Source organism: Papio anubis, chromosome 6, assembly GCF_008728515.1.
Source record: "Papio anubis isolate 15944 chromosome 6, Panubis1.0, whole genome shotgun sequence".
NCBI classification, from domain to species: Eukaryota; Metazoa; Chordata; class Mammalia; order Primates; family Cercopithecidae; genus Papio; species Papio anubis.
In genome coordinates, this window is record NC_044981.1 from 109,948,120 (window position 1) to 109,972,535 (window position 24,416).

The window sequence follows — 24,416 nt, forward strand, 5'->3', positions numbered from 1 at the left end:
TTCTTATAAAGACCATTCCTGCAGCCTTTTCCCTTCTTTACCCAACAACCTGCTATAACACTTGCCTCCTTTGCTCTATCTCATTTAGAGAGGCATGTTGATAAACCCCACAGTGATGTTGATGGTTCAGGTTCTCCTTACAGTTCCATTAGTTTTTGCTGTATATATTTTGAAGTTTAATGGGCATGTTTAAGTTCAGGAATAATACGCCTTCTAGTAAGTTGAAAGTTTAATCTTTATGCAATTAATTATAGATGGTTTCCAACTTATAGTGATTCAACTTACAATTTTGACTTTACAGTGGTGCAAAAGCAATATACATTCAGCAGTGACATGTGATATGATATTCTTAAGTGAGGTATTAAACGTTTTATTATAAAATTCGGCTTTATGCTAGATAATTTTGCCAAATTGTAGGCTAATGTGAGTGTTCTGAGCACATTTAATGTCGGTGAAGCTGAGCTATAATGTTTGGTTGGTTTAGGTGTATTAAATACATTTTTGACTTAACAATATTTTCAACTTACAATGAGTTTTATTGGGGCACAACCCCATGGTGAGTCAAGGAGTGTCTGTACTTACAATGCTTCTGTTCTGAAATCCATTTTGTCTGATATTAATACATTTATATCAGATTTCTCTTAGTATTTGCCTGACATGTGTTCCATTTTATTAATTTTAACCTATCCATGTTCTTAATGATTAGGTGTATCTTTTGTAAAAAGAAGATAGTTCTATTTTGTTTGTTTGTCCAATCTGATAATCTCTGTCTTTTAACTAGTAAATTTCTACTTTATTCACATTTATTTATTATTATTGATATACTTGAATTTGTTTCTGGCATCTGAGTCTTTGCTTTCTAATTGTTCTACTGTTTCTTCTTTTCTACTTTCTTGCTATTTATAAGTTGATTAAGGAGGTTTTTTGTCTCCTTACTCATTTTTCTTATTCCATGGTTTTATTTCTACTAGCATGAAAGTTATAAACTCTGGTTGTACAGTATGATTGCCCTCGAAATTTGACCATAGATACTTAACAAAATTGAAAGTTAATCAATATCTAAACCTCCTCTTAATCAATATAAGGAATTATGAATACTTTAGCCAAACCACTCTCCTTTTTATCTTACACATTGTTGTCAAGTATTAAATTATTGACATTTTTCTAGCATGATAAGTTTGTTGTTTCTGCTGGTTCTCACTCATGGTGGCTTGTTTCCTGTGGTTGGTAATCTCTGCTTTCCTCCTATTGTATTTGCATTTGCTAATAACCTGGTCATGTTAGCCCTCATTGAGGGTTCTGACTAAATGGAGGGGAACTTGTTTCAGTGTCCTCACCCTGTTCACATTCTAAGACTCAGTCTCTCTCAGCAATGGTGTAGATATTTGTCCAGGACAATCTAGATTTTTCTATTTGTTTTTTGCCTACAGATCTGTGATCTAATTTTTGGGTCATGTTTTACTGAGAATAGGGAACTAAAATATTTCACTTACTTCCTATGTACCCAGCAAGGTGAATTAAAATCATATCTTTTGCCCAGCATCTAGCTGCTTTATTGTGAAAAGGCCTTTCAGAGGAATCAGTGACATCATGCCAACTGACGAAGTTCTTTTTTATTTTTATTTTTTGAGGCGGAGCCTTGTCCTGTTGCCCAGGCTGGAGTGCAATGGTGTGATCTCGGCTCACTGCAACCTCCACCTCCCAGGTTCAAGGAATTCTCCTGCCTCAGCCTCCCAAGTAGCTGGGACTACAGGTGCACGCCACCATGCCTGGCTAATTTTTGTATCTTTTGTAGAGACAGGGTTTCACCATGTCGGCCCAGGCTGATTTCGAACTCCTGATCTCATGATCCACCAGCCTCGGCCTCCCAAAGTGCTGGGATTACAGGCATGAGCTGCTGTGCCCAGCCTAAGAAGTTCTTTTATCATATGTGTGAACATGCTTTTGTTTGGGTAGCTTGTAAAGACTTTTTCAACATAGTAGATATTTTAAAACTGTCACAGATCAGAGCTAGCTGGGGTGATAACTCCAAGTGTGCCCTGCAGTCACTTGGGAAAGTTTCAGCGCAACCACAAGCTACAGCAATGTGTCTGCATGTGATAAAGGAATTAGAGCGCGGCTAGAACACTCATCATCAATAGTTGCTCTAAGAACACCCGCTTGTTCCCTGCCCTCCAGTGATGAGTTCTTGGCTTCACATAGTACTCTCCCTTGAGGCCATGGGAAGCAAACGTATGGAGGATAGGGTGTTTTCAGAAGACTCACCACAGTGATCCTTAAAATGCGTGACTTGTGAGTATCTCTGCGCTTACCTACAGAATCGAAGCAGGTCAAAATGTGATCATAGCAAAATATATCAGGATTGAAATCGTTTGGCCCTAAGGTTTTTCTACCATGTTAAAATGTCATATGTGGACAATCATATACAAACCTTAACATTTTGATTTATAATAGAAAACTCTTCACTTGCCCCATAGTCAAGTGTGTCTCTTTTGATTTTAGGCTGATTTTGCTGCTAATTTCTCCAATTAATCCACTAAATTTTGGTATGAGATAAAAATATTCATTTTAATGTATTATTTTGGTGGCCTAATGTCTTACTTTTTCAATGAGTGACGCATTGTTAAGTACTGTATATATTCTGCCATCAGGACATAAACTAAGCTCTAGAAATTAAGGCATGAATCTCCCTTCACCTAACTCCTTTTTGCTGCTTCTATGTGAGAAATGAGTGAGAGAGTGTAAAATACATATACACCTTTTTAGAAATTAGTTTATAAGTGATGAAAAACACAGCAAACAAATCAAAGCAGATTCAAATTAACCTAAATAAATAAATCAAACCTGTGGAGTTCTATGCAGTCTATAATGAATATTTATTAACATCACATTTAATCTTCCCACTGTGTTACCTATGGGGTATTCCCTGCACTTGTTTGAAATTTTCTAATCAAAAGGGTATTTCAAAATATATTGTAATATGATTGACTTACTTTAGATGGCAAGCAAATATCACTTTATAATAGTGTGCATGCATTCAAAATAAAATAACAGTAGAAAGCCTAATCTCTTTTGCCATTAAAGGTTTCAATTTGTCATGCTTAGTTTTAAGCTTTTAAAAACCAACATATCCAAAATCAAGAAAGGCAAAAAACACTAAAATCATTTCATAGCAGTAATTACATTTTCCATGGGATCATGTACCTTTAAAAAGTCTGAATGCATTGCTGTGCAAGTGTCATGTGTGTTTAAAAGATGCATAATTATTAGATGCAGTTCCAGCATAGTGTTTTAAGTACAAGCACCCAGCTCCTGTTGAAGGTAAGAGCCTTTGACAGGCACCAAGCTGCCTCTGAATGTGGCAACAGGATCAAATTGTTGAATACATTGACTCATCGGTGCAGGCTGGAAATTATGCTTCTTAGCCCTCTGTGAAACATGTTTTTCATTTTTTATTTTTTTTTAAACTGTATCTTAGGATCTGCTTCAAAACACAGATGCCCACAAAAGAGCATTCCATGAAATCTACCGGACCAGGTCTGTTAACGGGATTCCAGTGCCACCTGATCAATTAGAGGACATGGCCGAGAGGTAAGAGAATATCTGCATTTAAATGAAATCTCTTTTTAAAACGCTAGGTGGATGTTTTTTACATGTCTTTTTCCTTTTTTCATGATTTTTTTTTTTTTAACAGAGGCGCCTGCCTTTGGTAAATAGAAAGTGGGCTCCCATAAGACTTGCTAAGAATGCCACCATTCTAATGTATTATTAACTGAAAAGAGTGAACCTGAATTTATCCACAGCATGGAAATCACAGAAATGGTTTCTTCAGAGGCTGTATTTTTGTTCAGTACTGTAAGGAACATTATGTAATATTGCAAAAACAGCTTATAAAAGAAACAGACGAGAGATGTGTTGGCAGGGGAAAGAACTAAATCGAATATTTCAATCATTCATGTTTTGCTTTTAAATCCAGAGCTAGAAAAGGAATCAGAGCTCCAGAAAATGATCAGCCAGAGTTAGAAGAGCTTGTGGCTGCATTCTATTTAAGGCTGACATGTAACAGGTTAAGTAAGCATCGGTTCTGTTACTATTAGTTACATTCTCTAAATTCTCTCTGTTTTATTTCTAGGTTTCATTTTGTTTCCTCCACATCGGAGCTACACCTAATGAAAATGGAATTTTTAGAATTAAAGTACCGTCTGCTTTCACTGCTGGTTCTTGCAGAGTCAAAGCTGAAGTCTTGGATCATTAAGTACGGGAGGAGAGAGTCAGTGGAGCAGCTTCTACAAAACTACGTGGTGAGTCCCCGGTGCTTTGACAGAGAATTCCGATGAGCCATGGATTTAGCAACACAGTTCAGTTTCTTTGATGCTGTTGCTTTAATCTTGAATTTAAACATAATGATAGCTGTGTGTTAAATGGGCTAGATATAAGTTTATGAGCTTTTCGGAATTATCTGAAATCTAAACCTATTTCTTTGGAATTTTATTATTTAAAATCCCCTAGTTCAGTTAAGTTTAATGCTTTGCTGCATTAATCATATGAGACCATCCTGACTGGCTTTATTGATTTTTTAAAAAAGTTTTTGTATTGCATACCCACATTTTTTATTGGAGGTCACCATTTCAACTACATTAAAATACTTAAAGATTGACTACCTGTCTTTTAAAATTCAACTATGACTAGTTTAGACCCATTCTCAAGTGTCCAAATGGGAACTATCTATTTTTTTTAGATTGTGTCCACTGTGTCTTTTTTTATCGTCATTCCCTGAGCTTCATTGCCCCTTGTGTGCACCCAGGAAGAGTAACATTTTATCTATGAATCTCTGTACCAACTTAATTTTTAAAGATTGTCTCATATTTTGGGCTATCAATATAGACAATTCTATGTTTACTAGAATCATAGACCTGCATTGATGAAAGAATTCGTTTGCTCTGTAACTAGCAGTTTTCACTTACATGTAATTGGTGTATTATACTTACTAAAGACAGGTTATTTCTTAGTTAATTACACATGCCCCTCCTACAAATTAATTTTCAATGCAAGTTTGCTCATAAAATTAATGTTAATAGAGTATCTTAGTCTTGTACTATTTCATTTATGTTTAAACACAAATTCTATGATAAATCAATGAACTTTTAAAATATAAACCCATTTATAACTTGATTAGTCACAGTGACTCTCTAACATGTTCTGCTTGAAATACTTATTGAAACCATATTTTCACTGAAGCATCTTAGAACCGTAATCTATTTTGCTACAATTTAATTTCATTTTCTATGATGAGTGAACAACATATAGTTGAGAAAAAAAATGATTTAACTGCTTTACAGTAAAATCTTTCCCTAGATTTACTAAAATTGTCTAGGAAACATTTGTTCCAAAATGCAAAGTCTGTTATGTTCCTTAATTCATTTTAAGTTATTCTGGAAAGTTATGAAAAAACTTGATTTTTAACTTCAAGCAATTACATTAGTTCTTCAAATATGAAATACAAATGCATGTATATTTTCAGATTTAGTCCTACCAAATTATACCCTCTCTGCCTAGTAGTTATTTATACCAGATACAGTCTTTGTTCTGGATATTTCAGAACAACCCATCAGATTTAAACAGCTAATAAGACTGTTCCACCAGGTTAATGTTCCAACACAATGATGTTAATAATTCTCTTTGATTTTCTCAAATGGTATGTGAATAAGGAATTATTATTAATGATAAAAACGTTAGTACTCCCTGCCTACTTCATAAAGTTAAAGACAAGTTCACTCAACTGCTAATTCCAAACTGCTTTGTAACTTTCACAACTATTCATAAAATTGCTGATTATCCTACATATGTAGCATGTTTTAATGAACATTTCCTAGTAGTCTCATCTGCTACTGAAAAATACCTACTTATGACTCTGTTTCTTTTCCATGAAGGGTTTTAAGGTAATTTTGTTTAATAGTTTTGATAACCGTGGAGTATGGAGCATTTCCCACGTGCCAAGTGTTTTACATGTATCATCCTTCATCTCAGTGACAGCCCTACAGGCTGGGAGTTCCACACTGTTTTAGATACCAAGGAGCCAGTGCAGAAGCACTGAGGCTTCATAGGCTCGAGTCACTTGCTCCTGGCGGCACATGCTCCAGGTGGTAAATTGTGGAATCAGAAATTGAATCCATATCTTTCCAAATCAAAAACCCTTGAGCTTAAGTGCTATCACAATCTAAAAAAATAGTAAAAAAAAATATTTTTAACTTAAAAGACCAAATCATTGATATGATATCTTACACCTTAGTGATCTAAAGAATGCAATTCACATGAATATCAGTTTGATTTAATATTGGTCCATACCTGACAATATTTTACACTTACGTACCTGTAAGTGTACCGTCAAAGTCTGATAGTTGCTGTTATTTATGTATGAGGCAGCATGATTGTAGTGATGGGGAAATGATGAAGTGCAGATACCAGCCACTAGAAATGTGTTTGATCATGGTTTAGCTACTGAGTACCCATGTGTCTGGGAATAACTTAATTTCTAGAAAACTTAGTCTTTCCCAAATGTTTAAGAATGATGATGATGATAATAATAATAATAATAAAATGGTAGGAATTTTTCTAGGGAACAAAGACTGACATATACTGTTTTTATTCTACGTTAATACCTCATAAAACCTGTCTTATCCTTTTAGAGTGTTATAGCTCACACACACCTGTAGTCCTAGCACTTTGGGAGGCTTAGGTTGAAGAGTCACTTGAGGCCAGGAGTTTGAGACCAGCCCGGGAAACATAGTGAGACTCTGTCTCTACACCACATTTTAAAAATTTAGCCTGGTATCATGGTGTGCGCCTGCAGTTTCAACCACTCAGGAGGCTGAGGCAGGAGGATGGCTTGAGCCCTGGAGTTCATGGCTGCAGTGAGCTATGATCTTGCTACTGCACTTCAGCCTGAGCTACTGAGTGAGACCCTATTTCAAAAAAAAAAAAAAAAAAAGTATTATAGTAAGCCACATGCTGCTACATCATCTAATAACCAAAGTAATATTCAGGCTGTAACGTTTCCATAATTATATTTTCCTTAGTCATAATTCTTACTTCAGACTTATCCATCCTGCAAAAAAGAAAGAATACTTTTTTTTTTAAGTGTTAGAGAAAGAGAATGTACATCCTGAGTGCTTAAAGAATTCTTGGAAAATACTTCACAAATACTTGCCATCAGTAATCTAGGCCAAGTGCCATCGGTAAGTGATTGCATGCTGTTATGCAAATCAAAAGGTAATTGGTTTAGTCCTTGCTGTCAGAATTGTTGACAATGACCAAAATATGTGCTTCCATTTCACTATGGAAAAAAGAGGCTAATATTTCAATCTTTCACATGAAAGAAAAGTAAAAGAGCTCTTGAATTGTGGACTGTGTGAATGCAGCAAAATATGAATATTCATTTTATTATTCATAATTATATTTTAATGTAAATAGTCTTGATAAACCTCTCCTCAATGTTAATATTAAATATCTTGAATTATCTGGCATAGTTTCATTCAAGGGAAATTGATGAGCTTCATATTTATTATATTTACACTCATCTTGTGAAAGCAGAAATGCAGTCACTAACACTAAAGTTGAATACCAAAAATAAGCATGCCACTTACTTTTCTTGAAGCATCATCAACTTCAAAAGTCCCCTGACTAAAATAGCTTATTTGTTGAACTTGGGATCCAAGTTTCAACCTTATTTTGAAAGAAATAAATGGATCTTGTTATTATTATTTTAAATATGCCTTTGTATTTACTTTTGCATTTTTCTGACAGGTGTGTCTAAATAGCTTACAGTAAAATGAAGATTTAGCGATTCTGCTACAGTGGTTCGATAGAAAAAATAATCCATATTGCTGAATGCATTTACTCCACATTCAGAAAAAGAAGGACCAAATTAAATGGACCAATACAAATTTAAAATTTAAAAAAAGTATCTTTCTTTAAAAATTAATCATCCAGTCTTCCTAATAGTCAAGTTCAAAAATATATTAATGAGTGTCTACGGCATTTATAAAACATTCTTTCTGAAAACATTCTCCGCTCTTTCCTGCCTTGTGGACTAAAAATTAAATTGGAAATAAGCTTTTCTCAAACTTGCTCATTTTTAATTATTTTGTAAACTTCTCTGGCAAAAGCATATTTAAGTCTTCCTGTGCACCATAGGCACTATTTCCCATTTCTCTGACACTTAGAACAATTGTTTTGCTCTTAGCTTCTTGAAATTTGCACCAATATTAAATGCAGACTTTTTTTTAAACTTTGCCAAATATAATTATTTCTTCGATTTCTTACACAGTATCTCGAACATTAGGTATAATTTTCCATTTTTGATCAAATAATGACTTGCTTGTTTAGTTAAATTATTCAAAATTTAAATTCTAGTAAATTATTCTTTTCCCAACTGGATTGTAATAAGAAGATATAAGGCTAAATAGTGAATTAATCAGAATATTGTTGTCTGACTTCATTCTCAAACAAATAAAACAAAGCCAATTAAAGTTATTGAATGTAGTATTCGTCCTGGAACTTCTCATTCCAGCTCACAGCTTTCTCTATTCACTTTATCCCTGAAGAATAGTTAATTCATAAGTAAATGCTTTATAAACATAAAATGATATGAAATATGTTATAGATACAATTTGTAAAATGTTATCTCAGAACATGATAAACATTTATCAATAAAAATCCAGAGATTTGTATGAAATTGCTATATGAATAATGTTTCCTCTGCACACAAGTGTCTTGCATCTCTATATGAAGCATTCATCAGCATGCTATACAAGAATTCAGATGGTTTTTGAAGGCTAATTTTGTATTTATGACAGTGACATTTATCAAGTATTTTAATAGATTCAAATCATAGGAACTCATTACACTATTGCAAGAAATTAAAGAGCCTTTGGTGATATGCTGTTAACTATAATTGCATTAATTTTCTACTTTTGAGAATTAAGAATAATCTTTGAAACAGGCATTATTTTATATTTCTAAAAGTGAACAATAATAAAAATTTACCTAAGGAGTTTTTTGTATATTCTCAATTTTATAGTGTTCACTTGCCAGTAGTGATTCTATTTTATATATATATATATATATAAATTACAGATGATATGTAAATGTCTTACTGTAATTTTTCTATAATAGGTCATTGAAATGTGAGACCATTGATAGCATGGATAGAATATGTAATTATTTCCAATGTTTCTACTTACTTTTTATTTTACAGAAAGTATTTGTGCACTGTGTGATTTATTTATAATCTGGAGTTCCTCAGAGCAGTCATTCACCAGGATTAATGTTCAAAGAGCAAGAGAATTCCACAGCTGAAACACAGTGGGACACTTTAAAATGTTCTTCTAAATTTAGTGCTTTCTAAATGTTAGACCCAAGTTCTCTGGAGACATTTCTTTTCTTCAAAAAGCAAACCCTTGGTTGGTGAAGAAATAGAATGTTTTCTCAGTCCTGAACTGGGTTAGAATAAAAAACGTGGAATCGATTTATGTGTTCAGAATGATCTTAGGTAATTTGTAGCAGTGGAATTAATTTTATATTTTCAGAAAGAGTGAGATTAACAAATTTGGGTAAACTATGCTTATAGTTATACTGAAGAAAATTGACTTTGGCATTCCAGATGAGCCTAATGTTTGTTATCTTCTAACCATTCCTCCTTTTCTAGTCTTTTATAGAAAATAGCAAGTTCTTTGAACAATATGAAGTGACATACCAGATCTTGAAACAGACAGCTGAGATGTATGTCAAAGCAGATGGTTCAGGTAAAACATACTACATAATTTGTTGCAACGTAGACTGCAATAGAATTTAGAGCCTGCAGGTTTCTATCTGATCAGGTCATTCTTTCTGTCCGTGGAATTTTTGTGTGACCTCGCCATTGGCCAGGAGAACACATACTGAATTCAGTTCCTTTGGCTTTGTACAATGCTTAACCTGCATAACCATACTCTCTCCCTCCCTCTCTCTCTCTCTCTCTCTCTCTCTTTCTCTCTCTGTGTGTGTGTGTGTGTGTGTGTGCGTGTGTGTGTGTGTTCTCTAAGAGAGAACAAATAAGCTTTCATTTTCTAAATTGCATCTAAGGATTAAAGGCAAAAACATAGAATAAGTTGAATATTAACAATCAAGTAAATGAGTGTAAAGATACAATTTGTAAAATATATTTGTTTTCAATTTGTAATTATGTCTGTCGAATTTGTTGGAAATGACCTCTGGCATTTGTGATGGATACTATTGCACACCAATGTATAAGACCATAGAAAAAAAGGTGTGGAGGATTTAAAATATAAGATAAGGGTTATAATTGGTTTTATCTGTTTCAGTGGAAGAAGCTGAGAATGTGATGAAATTCATGAATGAAACCACTGCTCAGTGGAGGAATCTCTCAGTAGAAGTTAGGAGTGTGAGGAGCATGCTGGAAGAAGTGATCTCTAACTGGGATCGCTATGGCAATACAGTGGCTAGTCTACAAGCCTGGCTAGAGGATGCTGAAAAAATGCTCAATCAATCAGAAATTGCCAAAAAGGTAAAATTGTTTCATGTGAAAAGAAAAGACATTTGCTGTATGTCAAAATGAGAGACTTTTACAGCATAGCTCACTAGGGGGTCTCATATATTTACAAGTGTCACTCAAGAATCTTGACTTTGCCTGAAAAGTTGCACTTTCAGGTTACCAAGAGACCAATAAATACACTGCTTAATAGAAGCCGATGGAGGGTTGAGTAAATCCAACAGGCAACAAAGGGAAGGGCAGTATATTATTACACTGAACTCTGCCTATAAAGGGGAGTGACCAGGGCCCCAGCCTTCGTGGATTTCCTGATTTAAGAGAGGATGAAAACAACTTTGGTTTGTTTTCACATAGTGCTGAAGCACATACTACTGAATCTATATGGGAGCATACACCAGTTGAACAGCTGGACCATGACATTTGTATCTCGTTAGATATTCTGTTTTGGATTTTATCAACCCTTAAGCAAGGGTCTTATTCTGGGTAGGAGTGATTTCTTTTTTGGCCAGTTATAAGTGTGTATGTGTGTGTGCCTGTGAGAGGTACTGTTTTATGTTAATGTCACTTATATGTAAATATCACATGAAATGGACTGATTTCTGCTTATATACTTCCTAATGGAAGCCTGGCATTTTTACATGGAAAATCAATTTATATGTAAGTGATACTAAAAATGCATGCATTAGAATTGCCACATGCCATCCAAGATTGGTTCATCTATTATTGTTTGGGCAAGTAGATGTATCACTTTTAAATGTTTTACCGTTCTATATTTCATGTAGATCAACTATTCTTTTATATGTAAGTGATACTAAAATTTATATGTAAGTGATACTAAAAATGCATGCATTAGAATTGCCACATGCCATCCAAGATTGGTTCATCTATTATTGTTTGGGCAAGTAGATGTATCACTTTTAAATGTTTTACCGTTCTATATTTCATGTAGATCAACTATTCTTGTGTAGCTGAGGGAGGCAATAACCATGTACTCATATCGATTTTGGCTTTTCTGATTAGACTAGCAGTGCCCTAGTAGATGTCATCTGTGTTAATTTGATCCAAAGAAATATAACCACCAGAAACAGAAGTGTTCTCATCTATTTATATATGTAGGAAGTCCTCCCACACATGGCTTATGAAATGGATTTTGAATTATCTTTGGTATCCTTGTTTTTCACTGTGATATGTGTTGCGTGTGTGCACGTGCACACATACGCTTTATTTAAAATGAGTTGGAAACTGTTTCATTGCCAAGAGGGAACCCTTAAATAAACAAGAAAGTGTGTTATTGTACTAAGTGCTCTTGACTCAGATATCTAATTCAAAATTTTTTTCTTTGATGGTTTATCTCCATGATTGCTAATTATCTTAATGTACTGCATTGAAATTTAAAAATCAAAAGTAACAGGTCAAAAAGAAATTATTAAAGAAAGCTATTCTTTCTTTAAAAAAGAATAAAAGCCCCAACTTTACCACCACACGATCTATGCGTGTAACAAAATTGCACTCATACCCCATACATTTATACAAATAAAAAAGGAAGCTATATATTTCCCGAATGTATTATGCTTTTATATGACTCTAGCACTGGTATTTACTATCCTGAAGGTTATACACAGGTGTCTTACACTTACAGAAATTCAGCTTTTTAATCTGTAAAATAGAAATAACAGAAAGTGGTCATCATGTTTTGTTTTGTCTTCAGCAAATGATATGGCACAAATGTTCTTTTAAAAAAGACAGTATCTCTAGCTCACATTTTGAAACTTTTTTTTTATCAAAAATATGTATTTTTAAAGAGATTTATGATTTTTCTTAAAATTCACATGAACATTAAAACAAAAATATTTTTCCTACTTTAGTCACTTTCATATCAGTCATTGATATTTGGTTTATGGTTTACGATATTGTGCATTCTTTATTGTTTAGGATTTTTTTCGAAATTTACCTCATTGGATTCAGCAGCATACTGCCATGAATGATGCTGGCAATTTTCTAATTGAAACCTGTGATGAGATGGTTTCCCGTGACCTGAAGCAGCAATTACTGTTGCTAAATGGGCGGTGGAGGGAGTTGTTTATGGAAGTCAAGCAAGTATGTCTTTCAAATCTATATACACCTCAAACGTGTATGTGTTACAAATGTGATAAGTAGTCTGTTTAGAGAGAATTCTATTTTTAGAGCACGGGTTTGTTAAGGCAAAGCATAGATATGTTTAAAACCAGTGTGTTTTATGGTTGATTATTCATTCTTTTCCATGTATAATGGAGGAACATTACAGAAATGCATTAGTTTGATTAAGGATTATGTTGACATGTGGCACCTACTTATATGGAATGATTCTTGTTTCAAATCATATTTCTTCATTTTTGTGCTAGTTTCTTTTTTTCTTTAAAACTAATTGGACTTACTTCAAATTTATCTAAAATGAGAATCAAGGATTAGAGTCTTTCTTACCAGATAACAATTCCAGAAAATATGTGAAAGTGAAAGTTGTGGTTCCAGTGGTCGCAGCTGAATGGCTTTCACGATGTTCCCGCCTCCCTTTCCTTAACAGTATGCTCAAGCTGATGAGATGGACAGAATGAAGAAGGAATACACAGACTGTGTTGTTACCCTGTCTGCTTTTGCAACGGAAGCCCATAAGAAACTTTGTGAACCCTTAGAAGTCTCTTTTATGAATGTCAAGTTATTAATTCAAGACTTGGAGGTGAGGGGTTTCTGAATCAAAATGAAAAAACCTACTCTATGGTGAGAAGAAAGATCAACAAGTTTATTCAGATCATTTGCAAAAGCTGTTTCTGTGTCTCCTGAGCATCATTTTGACATGTCTGTATGTCCCAATTTGTACCTGTCAGAAAAAATGTATTGAACGTAAAAAAGACATGTCTTGATCATTTAAAGTAACTTCAAATTGTTTTTCAGTTTGGAGATTTTTTTTCTACAACCAAATTATAAAGTACTAGGAAAAAACAGGAGACATCTATAGATAGCACCTCCACCTAAATACTTTCCATAATAAAGGATTTTTTGCATGAACTGTGGTATTTGCATATTTTGAATAGCCTGCAGCTCTCAAAAATGAAGTAGTGGAAGAATTTTTAATGACATGGTAAGATTTTGCAACATATTGTTACATGAGAAAAGCGAACAACAGTATCATTCTTTTGTCTTTGTAAAAATTTAAAAATGGGTATAAACACAGGAAAAAAAACTTAATGATGTATAGATAAGATGTTGGCTTTGGTTTTTTCCTGTGGGAGAAGACTGTAAGTAATTTAAATTGTCATTATCCTAAGATTTCTAATGTATACGTTTTTATAATGGCAATTAGTTACTTTTTTTTTTTTTTTTAAAGAAAACCAGTCTAATTTTTAAAATCAGAATTGCCCCACATTTTAAATATACATTTACTTTATATTTTATATTTCCATACTACATTAACATGGGGTTTGTTTTGGAAAGTACAAAGATTATTTCAGCTCATCCTGATGTTTTGGTCACTTTTAAAGGAAAATTTTATTGACTATATAATATTACCAATATTTATTAGTAATGAAGGGAAGCAAAAACTGGAATCATCGAAAGTTTAGTGTAAGTATTGGATTTTATACAGTGCATATTGATCTTTGTTCTGCCTTCTGTGGAATCCTGAAACTAAGAGGAAATGTGTCATGTGTGAATCTGGCTGTTTCAATGATTCATGCAGGATATTGAGCAGAGGGTGCCTGTGATGGATGCCCAATACAAGATAATTACAAAGACAGCACACCTCATTACCAAAGAAAGCCCCCAAGAAGAAGGAAAAGAAATGTTTGCAACAATGTCAAAGCTCAAAGAGCAGCTAACCAAGGTGCGAAAATAATTTAATGCACAATAGGCTGTGTGCACCAACAGTGCCTTCAGCTTGCTTGCTACCTCCTTCTCCCCATGGGCAAAGTGTTTACTTGTTAACAATGCTTTTGTTTCTAATTGGGACTCTTGATTTAGTAACTTTGTCATGAATTAAAAAAAAATAAAACTATGATGCTGATACCAAGTATTACCTCTGTTAATTTAGAAGTATTATAGCTGTATTTTAATAGAAAGTTAGATACTTTGGGGGAACAGTTACATGTGATAAAACCAAGAGAGGGAAAGAGAGATAAAGAGAAAAAGGAGATGAGGAGGAGGAAGAGGGGATCATAAATTTGAATGAGAATTTATTAAGATTTGTTTGATATATCTCCACTCCAAACTCATTTATGCAATTTTCTGTAAGCATAGCAACAAAGCCATGGAAATTCTGCCCTCCTCATCTCATGGAACTCACTTAGGCTTAGAATATATACATTTCAGCCAGGTGCAGTGGCTCACACCTGTAATCCCAGCATTTTGGGAGGCTGAGGCGAGCGGATCACGAGGTCAGAAGTTTGAGACCAGCCTGACCAACATGATGAAACCATGTCTCTACTGAAAATACAAAAATTAGCCGAGCGTGGTGGCATGCACCTATAATCCCAGCTACTCAGGAGGCTGAGGCAGGAGAATCACTTGAACCTGGGAGGCAAAGGTTGCAGTTAGCCCAGATCACGCCATTTCACTCCAGCCTAGGTGACAGAGAGAGACTCTGTCTCAAAAAAAAAAAAAGAAAAGAAAAGAAAATATACATTTATATCTTTTCTGTACGGGGAACTAGATGGATGTAAGAACTAGTCATAAGCATTTTCTGTTCTATTCAGTGATTTTCCTTAGGAACTTTGGAAGTTCCATTGGGATTTGTTATCTATCCAAATTTGAATTTTAGGAAGATGGTATTGTTTGCAAAGTCCACCTAGATTGGGTAATTAATTTCTGGTAAAAGAGAGAAGTGATTATAATAAATGAATGGAAACATTTTAAAATGAAGAATGGAAAAACAAAGTAGAAACAAAGTAGAAGACCCTGTTAAATAGGAAAGAAAGGTAAAAAGGAAGAGAATGACCTTTGTGACATCAGTAGTAGGAAATTAATGAAAAAGAATGCATTCAAAAAGCTAAAATAGGAAAAATCATGACCATAAAAAAGAGAAAATTTTATCTGTCAATCTGGTATGCATGAGAATGTTTATATTCTATTCATTTTATTTTAACATTCAAGTTAGAATTATTTATAATTTAAAGGTCGTGGACAATAATGATAATATTGGCTACTAGTAAAAGCTGCTAAACAATGAGTACAATTTGAAGTCAACATTTCCAATTTGATAACTCCCCAGCAGCTTTCAGGGCCTTAGCTGAGCTTACATGTCTTAGGCTGAGCCGTGCTTGGGTGTTCAGGGCAATCCCTGAGAAAGCAAATTATCATTTGCCTTTTTACTGTTTCAGATGCAGCATCTTGATAGGTTTTCTCTTGTACCCAGGAGAGATCAATAAAACACACTGATTTGTATACATATTAGTAGACTCTCTTGGTTTTGTTCAAGGTAGTTATATCAGGGTCTTGTTGCAGTAGCAGGATGGCCACTTTCTTTTGATGAGTGTGTACTTCAGGTAATACATCCTAGAACATAAAAACATTTCTTCATACGTAATTCTGTGTTTAACAGTAGAGCAAAACGTTGCCCTCTCCCCTTCCTTCAAGGATTATTTTTGGAATATGTCTCATCTGGTTAGAACATTATTGTCTTTATACTATATGAAAAACAAAGAATGGCTTACTAACAAATACTGATTAATTTCCTTTCCCTGGTTATCTGAAAGTAAGACAAGAGGTGGGAAGTTCTTAGAGGATGACAGAGTAGACACCTCCTGGAGCTCTTGATTTCTAGAAGCTAATGGCCTCATCATTAAGACAATGCAGGTCTATAGACTAAAACATATTTTACAAGACAAGTGCAAGTGACAGGTAACGGCTGCCTCAATTCAGACTACAGAGCCCTCCCCTAGCATGAGAAGCTTCGTGAGTAAATTGGTATGACTTTAGTGCTTCAGATGAGTAGGCTGTTGATAAGCAGGGAGCAGCAAAGCATGGAGCTGGTGGGAGGCAGGAAAGCACAGGCCTGTCTTGGAAGAGTGAGCCAAAAGGTTTCTAAGTTTATCAGCAGTCAAATGTTCAAGTAGGCGACCTCTTGAAAACAAAGCTGGAAGACACAGGTTGGTCTAGATAATGTAATAATAATTCGTGACTCTCTTAGGTCAGATTTCAAGGCCAAAGTGAAAATGAGTTGCATGGTTTATGAAGTATAATTCGATGCCATCTGGCTCACTAAAAACAATCATTTAGATGAGAAAGTGCTATCCAGATGGACGATTTAGATGAATTTTCATGAGAAAACTCAGTAGCCATTTATTTGTCTCAGTGGTACAGCACTATTATTTTTCACAGCAAAATTTGACAATATAGAGGAAATATCATTAAAGAAATGTCTTTGAATATTTGTAAGCACCAAATGATCATGTCACTAAAGAAAATGTTCCTCAGAGCTATGAACGTTCCCTGAGCTAGTGGCACTTAATGGTCTTTCATGGAATTTTTGTCTTTATGTTTTTAAAGGTCAAAGAATGTTACTCCCCACTCCTTTATGAGTCTCAGCAGCTGTTGATTCCTTTGGAGGAATTAGAAAAGCAGATGACGTCTTTTTATGACTCACTTGGGAAAATCAATGAAATTATCACAGTTCTTGAGCGTGAGGCACAATCGAGTGCTCTTTTTAAACAAAAACATCAGGTGAGAACAATCCCTTTCAGGAGACAATTATTCTAAAACGTGTAACAAGACCAGGGTGTTGCTTACAGGAATAGAAATTCAGTTGGGACAAGAAACATTTTTCTAGAATAGTATTACTAACTCAAAACAAAAATACATGTCTTGTCCAAAGATGAAAATCCATTCACTGTCAGTGGAGGGACTATGTGAGCTGTTTCCAGCGAACGGTCTAGCTGGACTCAGGAGCAAACCAGGCTCTTCATCTGAATCAGTAAGTTCACTGAGTTGAGCAAAATTAGGAAACATGGTTTGTTATGAGCATCCAGCTCCCCTTTCTATCAATGGAGCAACATTGTGGGCTGGCAATACTCAGCAGACATTTATAAACCTCTGCTGTGTGCACACGTAAGCCATGCATCCTGAGCCCCAAGTACGGAAAGTGCAAAGTTCACAATGTCTCTGGGAAATAAGGGATGTGTTCCAGAGATGGAGCCAAATCCGCTCTCTAACGTCAAACATTAAGGGTACCCACAGTCAAAGGACTTTCTATTATTTCTCTGCCTTGTGTCTATTTAATTTTCATATAGTGCCTGTCTACTAGCAATAGACTACATATAGTCTAGCCTTTTAAAAATACAAATGAGAATTTATTTATATTAAACTTTTTATGGGCTTTGTTCATGAAAGATGATCCCTAGCTTCGCTAGTAGAAGGACACTATAAGAAAATTAAATAAATATCCTGTCTCTACATTAGATAACTAGAAGATAAATACATATAAATTATATATAACACATATAGAGATATTTATATAAAATATATAAATATTTGTGTCATATCTACAGATATAATATTTTCATTCTGATGTTGACTTTCTTTTGGAGAATCCTTTACTGTTACTTCCCACATATAGCTTTAGGCATTACGTGCTGCCTTGCTGATTGACAAAATGGTTAATTTCACTTAAAAAGGTATATGTGCCTTCATTTCTTGATACTTTGAAAACAGATAGATAGATAATTTAGATGTATATTTACATATATATAATAAAAACAATTGCTTTCCATTTTCACCCAGTATCTATAACCTCTGTCTTATGAGATCTTTTCTTTGCCTCTTGGAATACGACAGTATAAACAACCTTGAAACTCTGGAAATGTGTTTGATGTGATAATCATTTTTCTTCGTCTTATTTTTAGTAAACATATTGTATGTATAGCAGTCTCCTACTGAGTGTTGTAGTTAATTGAGTTATTTGGTTTATTATAAATGAACCTATCCATCAGAGGAGAGAGAAACTAATGTACAAAAGGTTTGCCACTGCATTAATTGAAATAGATTCATGGGAGGAAGGTGGCATCATTAGTAGAAAGAGCCAAGAGTGTCTGAAATGAGTCTGACAGATATTCAGATCTTAGATCTAATATTGCAAATTAGGAAGCTTTGATTAACTTTAATTTCCTCACTTTAAGATGAAGGCTACAATACCTGAGTTTAAAGCTTATTGCAGATATTACATTAGATATACCATAATGTCACTAGCATATAATAAGTGGCACTATATGACTGATAGCACTATTATTATTATTATTGTCTGTAGTGAAGCCACAATGATTATACCACCAAACTGCATTCTCATTGTATTGGATAGAGATTATCTTTCATTTTTAGACATGGTGACATCTCCTGCATTTCTAAATTTGTGCAAGTTGTCAGTAAACAATCTTTCCATAATTCAAATAATATTCATAGCGTTATTAATAATAAAATCTAATAGTACATTTTGAACTTATATTACCCTTTTATCTCCTAAGTTTTCAAAAGGAAAAAGTATGTCTTTATTCTGTTTTTCCCAAAACAAACAAACAAAAAATCCGTGCTCTTGATATTTGCATCTGGATATCCAAAAATGGCATCCAAATGAGCAGTTTGAAATATACTTTTTTAATGCAGTTGAGGATACTGAAATGCAAATGGTATAATTCAAGTCAAAAAATGACTCTCTGCCTTGTACTGGGCTCGATGACTTCCATGCTGTCTACTGCCAAAATCACAATTGCAGGCCACAACTCAGAGGTGGAAGTGTCTGTCACCATTGCATCTTGTCCTGCAAACGTGGGACAGTTGGAAGTCTTCCCCAAGTGCATGGGTCTGCTGCCTTTTTTTATTAGGATCTGAACCCTACCATTTCGTTAATAAGACTGATAGGTTGTATACCTTTAAATACTATAAATTTAGGATATACAAAATACATATGTCGTGCATCTCTTTCAGCAAAGTGAATGTGCATTGATGCTTAATTTGTTTAGTCACATTAAAACCTGGTATGTATTCACTGATTTCATGATTGTTCTTTCAATAAACTATAGGCCTATCACCTTTCTAGAGGAATGCAGACTTAGACAAATAACTTTGATGCTCTGTCATTTTCTTAACTACAATAAAATGTACATGAGGTATTTAAAAATCTCAAAAAAACTTTCTGTAACATTTAAATGCTCTATATAAGAAAGCGCTGACTTCAGTGATTATTTAAAATTGAGATCTTTTGAAATGTTCCACCGTACTTTTGGTTTTACTTATTGCTGATTAGAAGCCTAAAAGCTATATAATATTGTTCTTATTATCTGTAATGGTCACTCTGTTTCTTTCTCTCTCACTCTATCTTGTAAATAACATTGTTGTGGGGTTTCCTTTCCTTATAGGAACTGTTAGCTTGTCAAGAAAACTGTAAGAAAACCTTGACACTTATTGAGAAAGGCAGTCAAAGTGTTCAAAAGTTTGTGACCTTGAGCAACGTGTTAAAGCATTTTGATCAGACGAGGCTACAAAGACAGATTGCAGATGTTCATGTTGCTTTTCAGGTAATTTGCTCTCTCTGCTTTAGAGTTGTGAGCCAGGGAAAATGCAGAGTGAAAACAAGAAACCATCACTTGCGCTTTCAGTCTTGCTAAAACGCCTCATGTGCTGGTGTTTGGAAGCCAGTCATTGTCCTACTTTTTCACCTAATATTAATTAATATTGAAAAGAGTTCATTATTCCCATGATGATGAACTGTCTTTTTTCCAAGTGCTTTTTAAATCAATAATACCCTCTAACAAAATGATCCTTTCAGTAATGAGAAAGCAGCATCACATTGTGATTGTTTTTCACATCAAGAGTATGGTAAAGAAAACTGGAGATTGGAAGAAGCATGTGGAAACCAACAGTCGCTTGATGAAGAAGTTTGAGGAGTCTCGAGCAGAGTTGGAGAAGGTGCTGCGGATTGCTCAGGAGGGCTTGGAGGAAAAGGGGGATCCGGAGGAGCTCCTGCGGAGACACACTGTGAGTCCACCCTTTGGGGGGCACTTGACCTGAATACATGGACAAACGACCTTGAATGAAAACCTTAAAAAAGGCACGCTGATCTGATACAGAAGGCGAGCAGGCAGATGAGTCAGGAAAGCACAGACTTTTTAGGTATGAGACCCACAGATATGGTGAGCAAAAAGAAATTCAGGAGCAGTTAGTGAGCTGACTTGTCATTGGCCATTCCTAAGCCCCCAGAATAGTAGCCATAGAATAATTCAAGTTCTCCAAATTACTAATTCATTATTTAGCTGACAAATTCGTCTATAACTAAAGATTCTTTTAAATCAATTCTTTTAAAGATTCTTTTAACTCGAGGTGACTGGCTAAGTCCTTTGTGCTCATTTTTATACATCCACCATATCATAGTATAGATACTGTGTCACTTGAAGTCTGGTGGCTGATACACAACTTGTCCCGGTATTGTAAAGCCATCTTCATGTTTATCATCTCAGTATCAATATTGAGAACATTAGTCTTAATGTTTGTGAATGGTATATGGAAATAACCAGCACTCTGAGAATGTGTATTTGAGTTATCTTTTCTGACATTTCAGTGGCTATTTGTATAAACCACACTCTCAAATGATATATGCAATGTATTTGTGATTCAGCAGACTAGATTTAGGGTTAATGTCTGTGACCACAAAACATAAAACATCTCATTCAGTTTATTCACCTCTACAGTATGGTACTTTTTGTTTTGAATCACTATTTTTACAAAATAATTCTGCATGTCTTCTCCTAAGACTGTGTGAGACTTAGTCATACGTAATATTGTCTTTATCTTCTTGGCAGTCATAGTGAAATATCATAGATGGGTGGCTAAAACAACAGAAACTTATATTCTCACAGTTCTGGAGAAGGGAAGTCTGCGATCAGGTGCCAGTATGGTAGGGTTCTGGGGAGGGCTATCTTCCTGGCTTGCAGATGGCTGCCTTTTCCCTGCACCCTCACATGGCAGAGAGAGTGAGCTAGCAAGCTTTCTGGTGCTCCTCGTCATAAGGGCACTAATCCCATCATGAGGACCCCACCCCCATGACCTCATCTGAACCTAATTACCTTCCAAAGTCCCCATCTCCAAATATCATCACATTTAGGGGGTAGGGCTTCAACATATGAGTCTGAAGAGGAACACAATTTGATGTGTAGCATGTGTGCCTATGTGTGCACATGTGTGCTTCTCTGTGCACTTGTGTGAATGTGACAGTGGCTTATGATGAAGCATCAGGCCCTGAAGCACTGCAGTTGGGGAATGTGGAATTATGAGGCTTAGTCCTGGCTTCTGTCCAGTTCTTCTGACTTCACCAAAGGGGAACCAACGCTCTATCGCTGCAGAATCAACGTTTTGGCATCTCCCCTTGGAAGACGAGATATTCCTTTTGGAATATTCTACCAAATTTGAAAACCACAAAGAATTTTTCTAAAAAATAAAAAAAAATAGTAGAATTTTGGATATGATGGCTTCTGATTCATAACTATAGGTGCACGTAGTTCATTCTTAAAAAGCAATAGTGGGTGCCTGGAAGTCTCAAAGAGGGCAGCAGCTGTCTTAGAGGCTGTTTAGAGGCTGATCATGCCTGATGCTGCCTTTTTGTCTGTCCAACACTCTTACCCACTTTCCCCCTCCATGTCAGGAGTTTTTCAGTCAGCTGGATCAGAGGGTGCTCAATGCGTTCCTGAAAGCTTGTGATGAACTCACGGACATCCTTCCAGAGCAGGAGCAGCAGGGGCTTCAGGAAGCTGTTCGAAAGCTCCACAAACAATGGAAGGTGAGTCAGGACAGGACGGAGACGCCGTGCATCCTCAATGAAGGGAGAAGCTTGAGTGTGTTCAGGTCCAAATGTAAGAGAAATTTAGAAATTCCTGGAAAGTCACTGTAACTATTTCCCTCATTTAAAAAATCAAAAAACTGGACTTAAATAAAACCTGATAATATATGATAGAATTGTGTTATTCCTATTTGTTATCAGCATCAATTTTATCCTATTACTCCAGCATTCTTTTTGGTTTCCTGGTTTTTTTTTTTAAATCCTGGGTGACAAGAACGTTTAACTTATTCAAGCAACATTTTGTAAGCTTCTCTCTGCTGAATAAATCTTGTTACGTATACCTACTGAAATCATAAAACATGTATTTATAGTTTCTCCTCCCAAAGGTTTATACCATCTAGTTGAGATAGCTGTGATCAAAAAATATAAATGAAAACATTTTGTGGTCAAGAATTCAATGATGAACAAAGCATGCTCCTCTTTCTCCCAAGAGCTTAAAAGTTCAGTAAAGGAGATAATTAGTTGCAAATAATACAAGTATAATATATGACAAATCCAAAAGTGCCTATATTTATGAAAGCTTTGAAAGAGGGAGGTAGATCCACTTGGAAGTTGGAAAACAGTGAATCAAGTAACTAGTTTTGAGCCAGAACTTTAAAGAAGAAGCAGAAATGGGAGTAGGCAGGGGCTGACACAGCAGCCCAGAAGAGAGAAAGCAGGAGAGTGTGCAGGAGGACATGGGGGCCCATGGGCGTCCATCTGACTTGTGTGTCATGGGCTGTGGAAGAACCATGGGAGATGAGCTGGGTCTGTCCTGTGGAGGCCAACTTCAGACTGCATGTCAGATTCTGGAAGTAGCTGCAGCACAGTGGAGACCCATGCAAGGCTGTCTACCTTGAGGTAGACAGGAAGACAGCTCTAGCTGTAGGTGAGTGTGTTCTACCTTGAGGTGATATTTCACATGCGTTATATGGAGGAGTTTTGGAGTTCAGAAGATAGGCAGCTGAAACTCTCTGCATCAGGTTGCCTCACTTTGTGTATTTTAAAAATCTCAGTAGTATAAGCTAAATAATTATCCCTGTGCACAAGAAAAACACAGTTAAAGAAATATCCTTTTTACTTGCTAAATTGCTAAATTTGAAAATTCAAGTTTTTCATTAAAAAAAAAGGATTATTAAAGAAATCCAAACTTTGTTAGGTATATTTGAAGCATATCATATTGTAAATGTGTTACAGAATAAAGACTATAACTGAAGATTGCATTTTATTACACACACACACACACACACACACACACCCCTCTAGGATTTAATCTAGGTGGGACTTTCCATAGGCCCACCTCATTTTTCTCATCAGTCATCTTAGTATTCTCTTTCAAAGGTAATCCTTTAAAATGCCATAGGATAGAAGTTAGTTAAAATTAATGATGGGACTAAAGTTAATGATGAAGCTTATGTTTATTATTAAAAAGAACATGAAATGTTACGGATTGTTTGAGTGCTTGCTTGCTTGCTTGTTTCTCAGGGTATGATCTAAGGAAAAGAGGATATGCCAGGTGGTCAGCAGCCTGAGCTATAGTTTTCTTTTCTTTTTAAAACTTTTTTTCACTAATAAGCTTTACTCATGTTTTTCCTTTTTGAAGTAGGTATAATATCTGCCCCTCCTACCTCACAAGGTCATTGACAAAATCAAAAGGGACACATACAGGGGAGAGGGTATGATTTAAATCTATGGTAAAATCCTAGCTTTTGTACTTACCCCTGAGACTTAATGATGTAATCTGTAAAATAAGAACATTAATACTCTGCAGGACTGGCCAGACTTGGTGGCTCACGACTGTAATCCCAGCACTTTGGGAGGCTGAGGTGGGTGGATCACCTCGGTCAGGAGTTCAAGACCAGCCTGACCAAAATGGTGAAACCCCATCTCAACTAAATATACAAAAAGTGGCTGGGTGTGGTGGTGCTGTCTGTAGTCCCAGCTACTCAGGAGGCTGAGACAGGAGAATTGCTTGAACCCAGGATGCAGAGGTTGCAGTGAGCCAAGATCTCACCACTGTACTCCAGCCTGGTCGACAGA

The 24,416-nt window shown here is 35.4% G+C and overlaps 1 protein-coding gene across 22 annotated transcripts in view; it reads left to right on the forward strand.

Annotated features, from left to right (window-relative positions):
- Nucleotides 1–24,416, forward strand: part of SYNE1 (spectrin repeat containing nuclear envelope protein 1) — a 523,271-nt gene that overhangs the window by 165,614 nt on the left and 333,241 nt on the right. For 19 of the 22 annotated variants that reach the window (XM_021936839.2, XM_031667714.1, XM_021936840.2 and 16 more), the window contains 11 exons: nt 3,479–3,591; nt 4,133–4,301; nt 9,707–9,803; nt 10,362–10,564; nt 12,482–12,646; nt 13,110–13,262; nt 14,262–14,405; nt 17,066–17,239; nt 19,924–20,082; nt 20,378–20,542; nt 22,203–22,337. In XM_021936839.2, coding sequence (XP_021792531.2) covers nt 3,479–3,591; nt 4,133–4,301; nt 9,707–9,803; nt 10,362–10,564; nt 12,482–12,646; nt 13,110–13,262; nt 14,262–14,405; nt 17,066–17,239; nt 19,924–20,082; nt 20,378–20,542; nt 22,203–22,337 — 1,677 coding nt within the window. Of the gene's footprint in view, nt 1–2,619; nt 3,322–3,478; nt 3,592–3,651; nt 4,072–4,132; nt 4,302–9,706; nt 9,804–10,361; nt 10,565–12,481; nt 12,647–13,109; nt 13,263–14,261; nt 14,406–17,065; nt 17,240–19,923; nt 20,083–20,377; nt 20,543–22,202; nt 22,338–24,416 lie in introns of those variants that run through there. The other 3 variants (XM_021936855.2, XM_021936856.2, XM_021936857.2) reach the window with 3 other exon arrangements.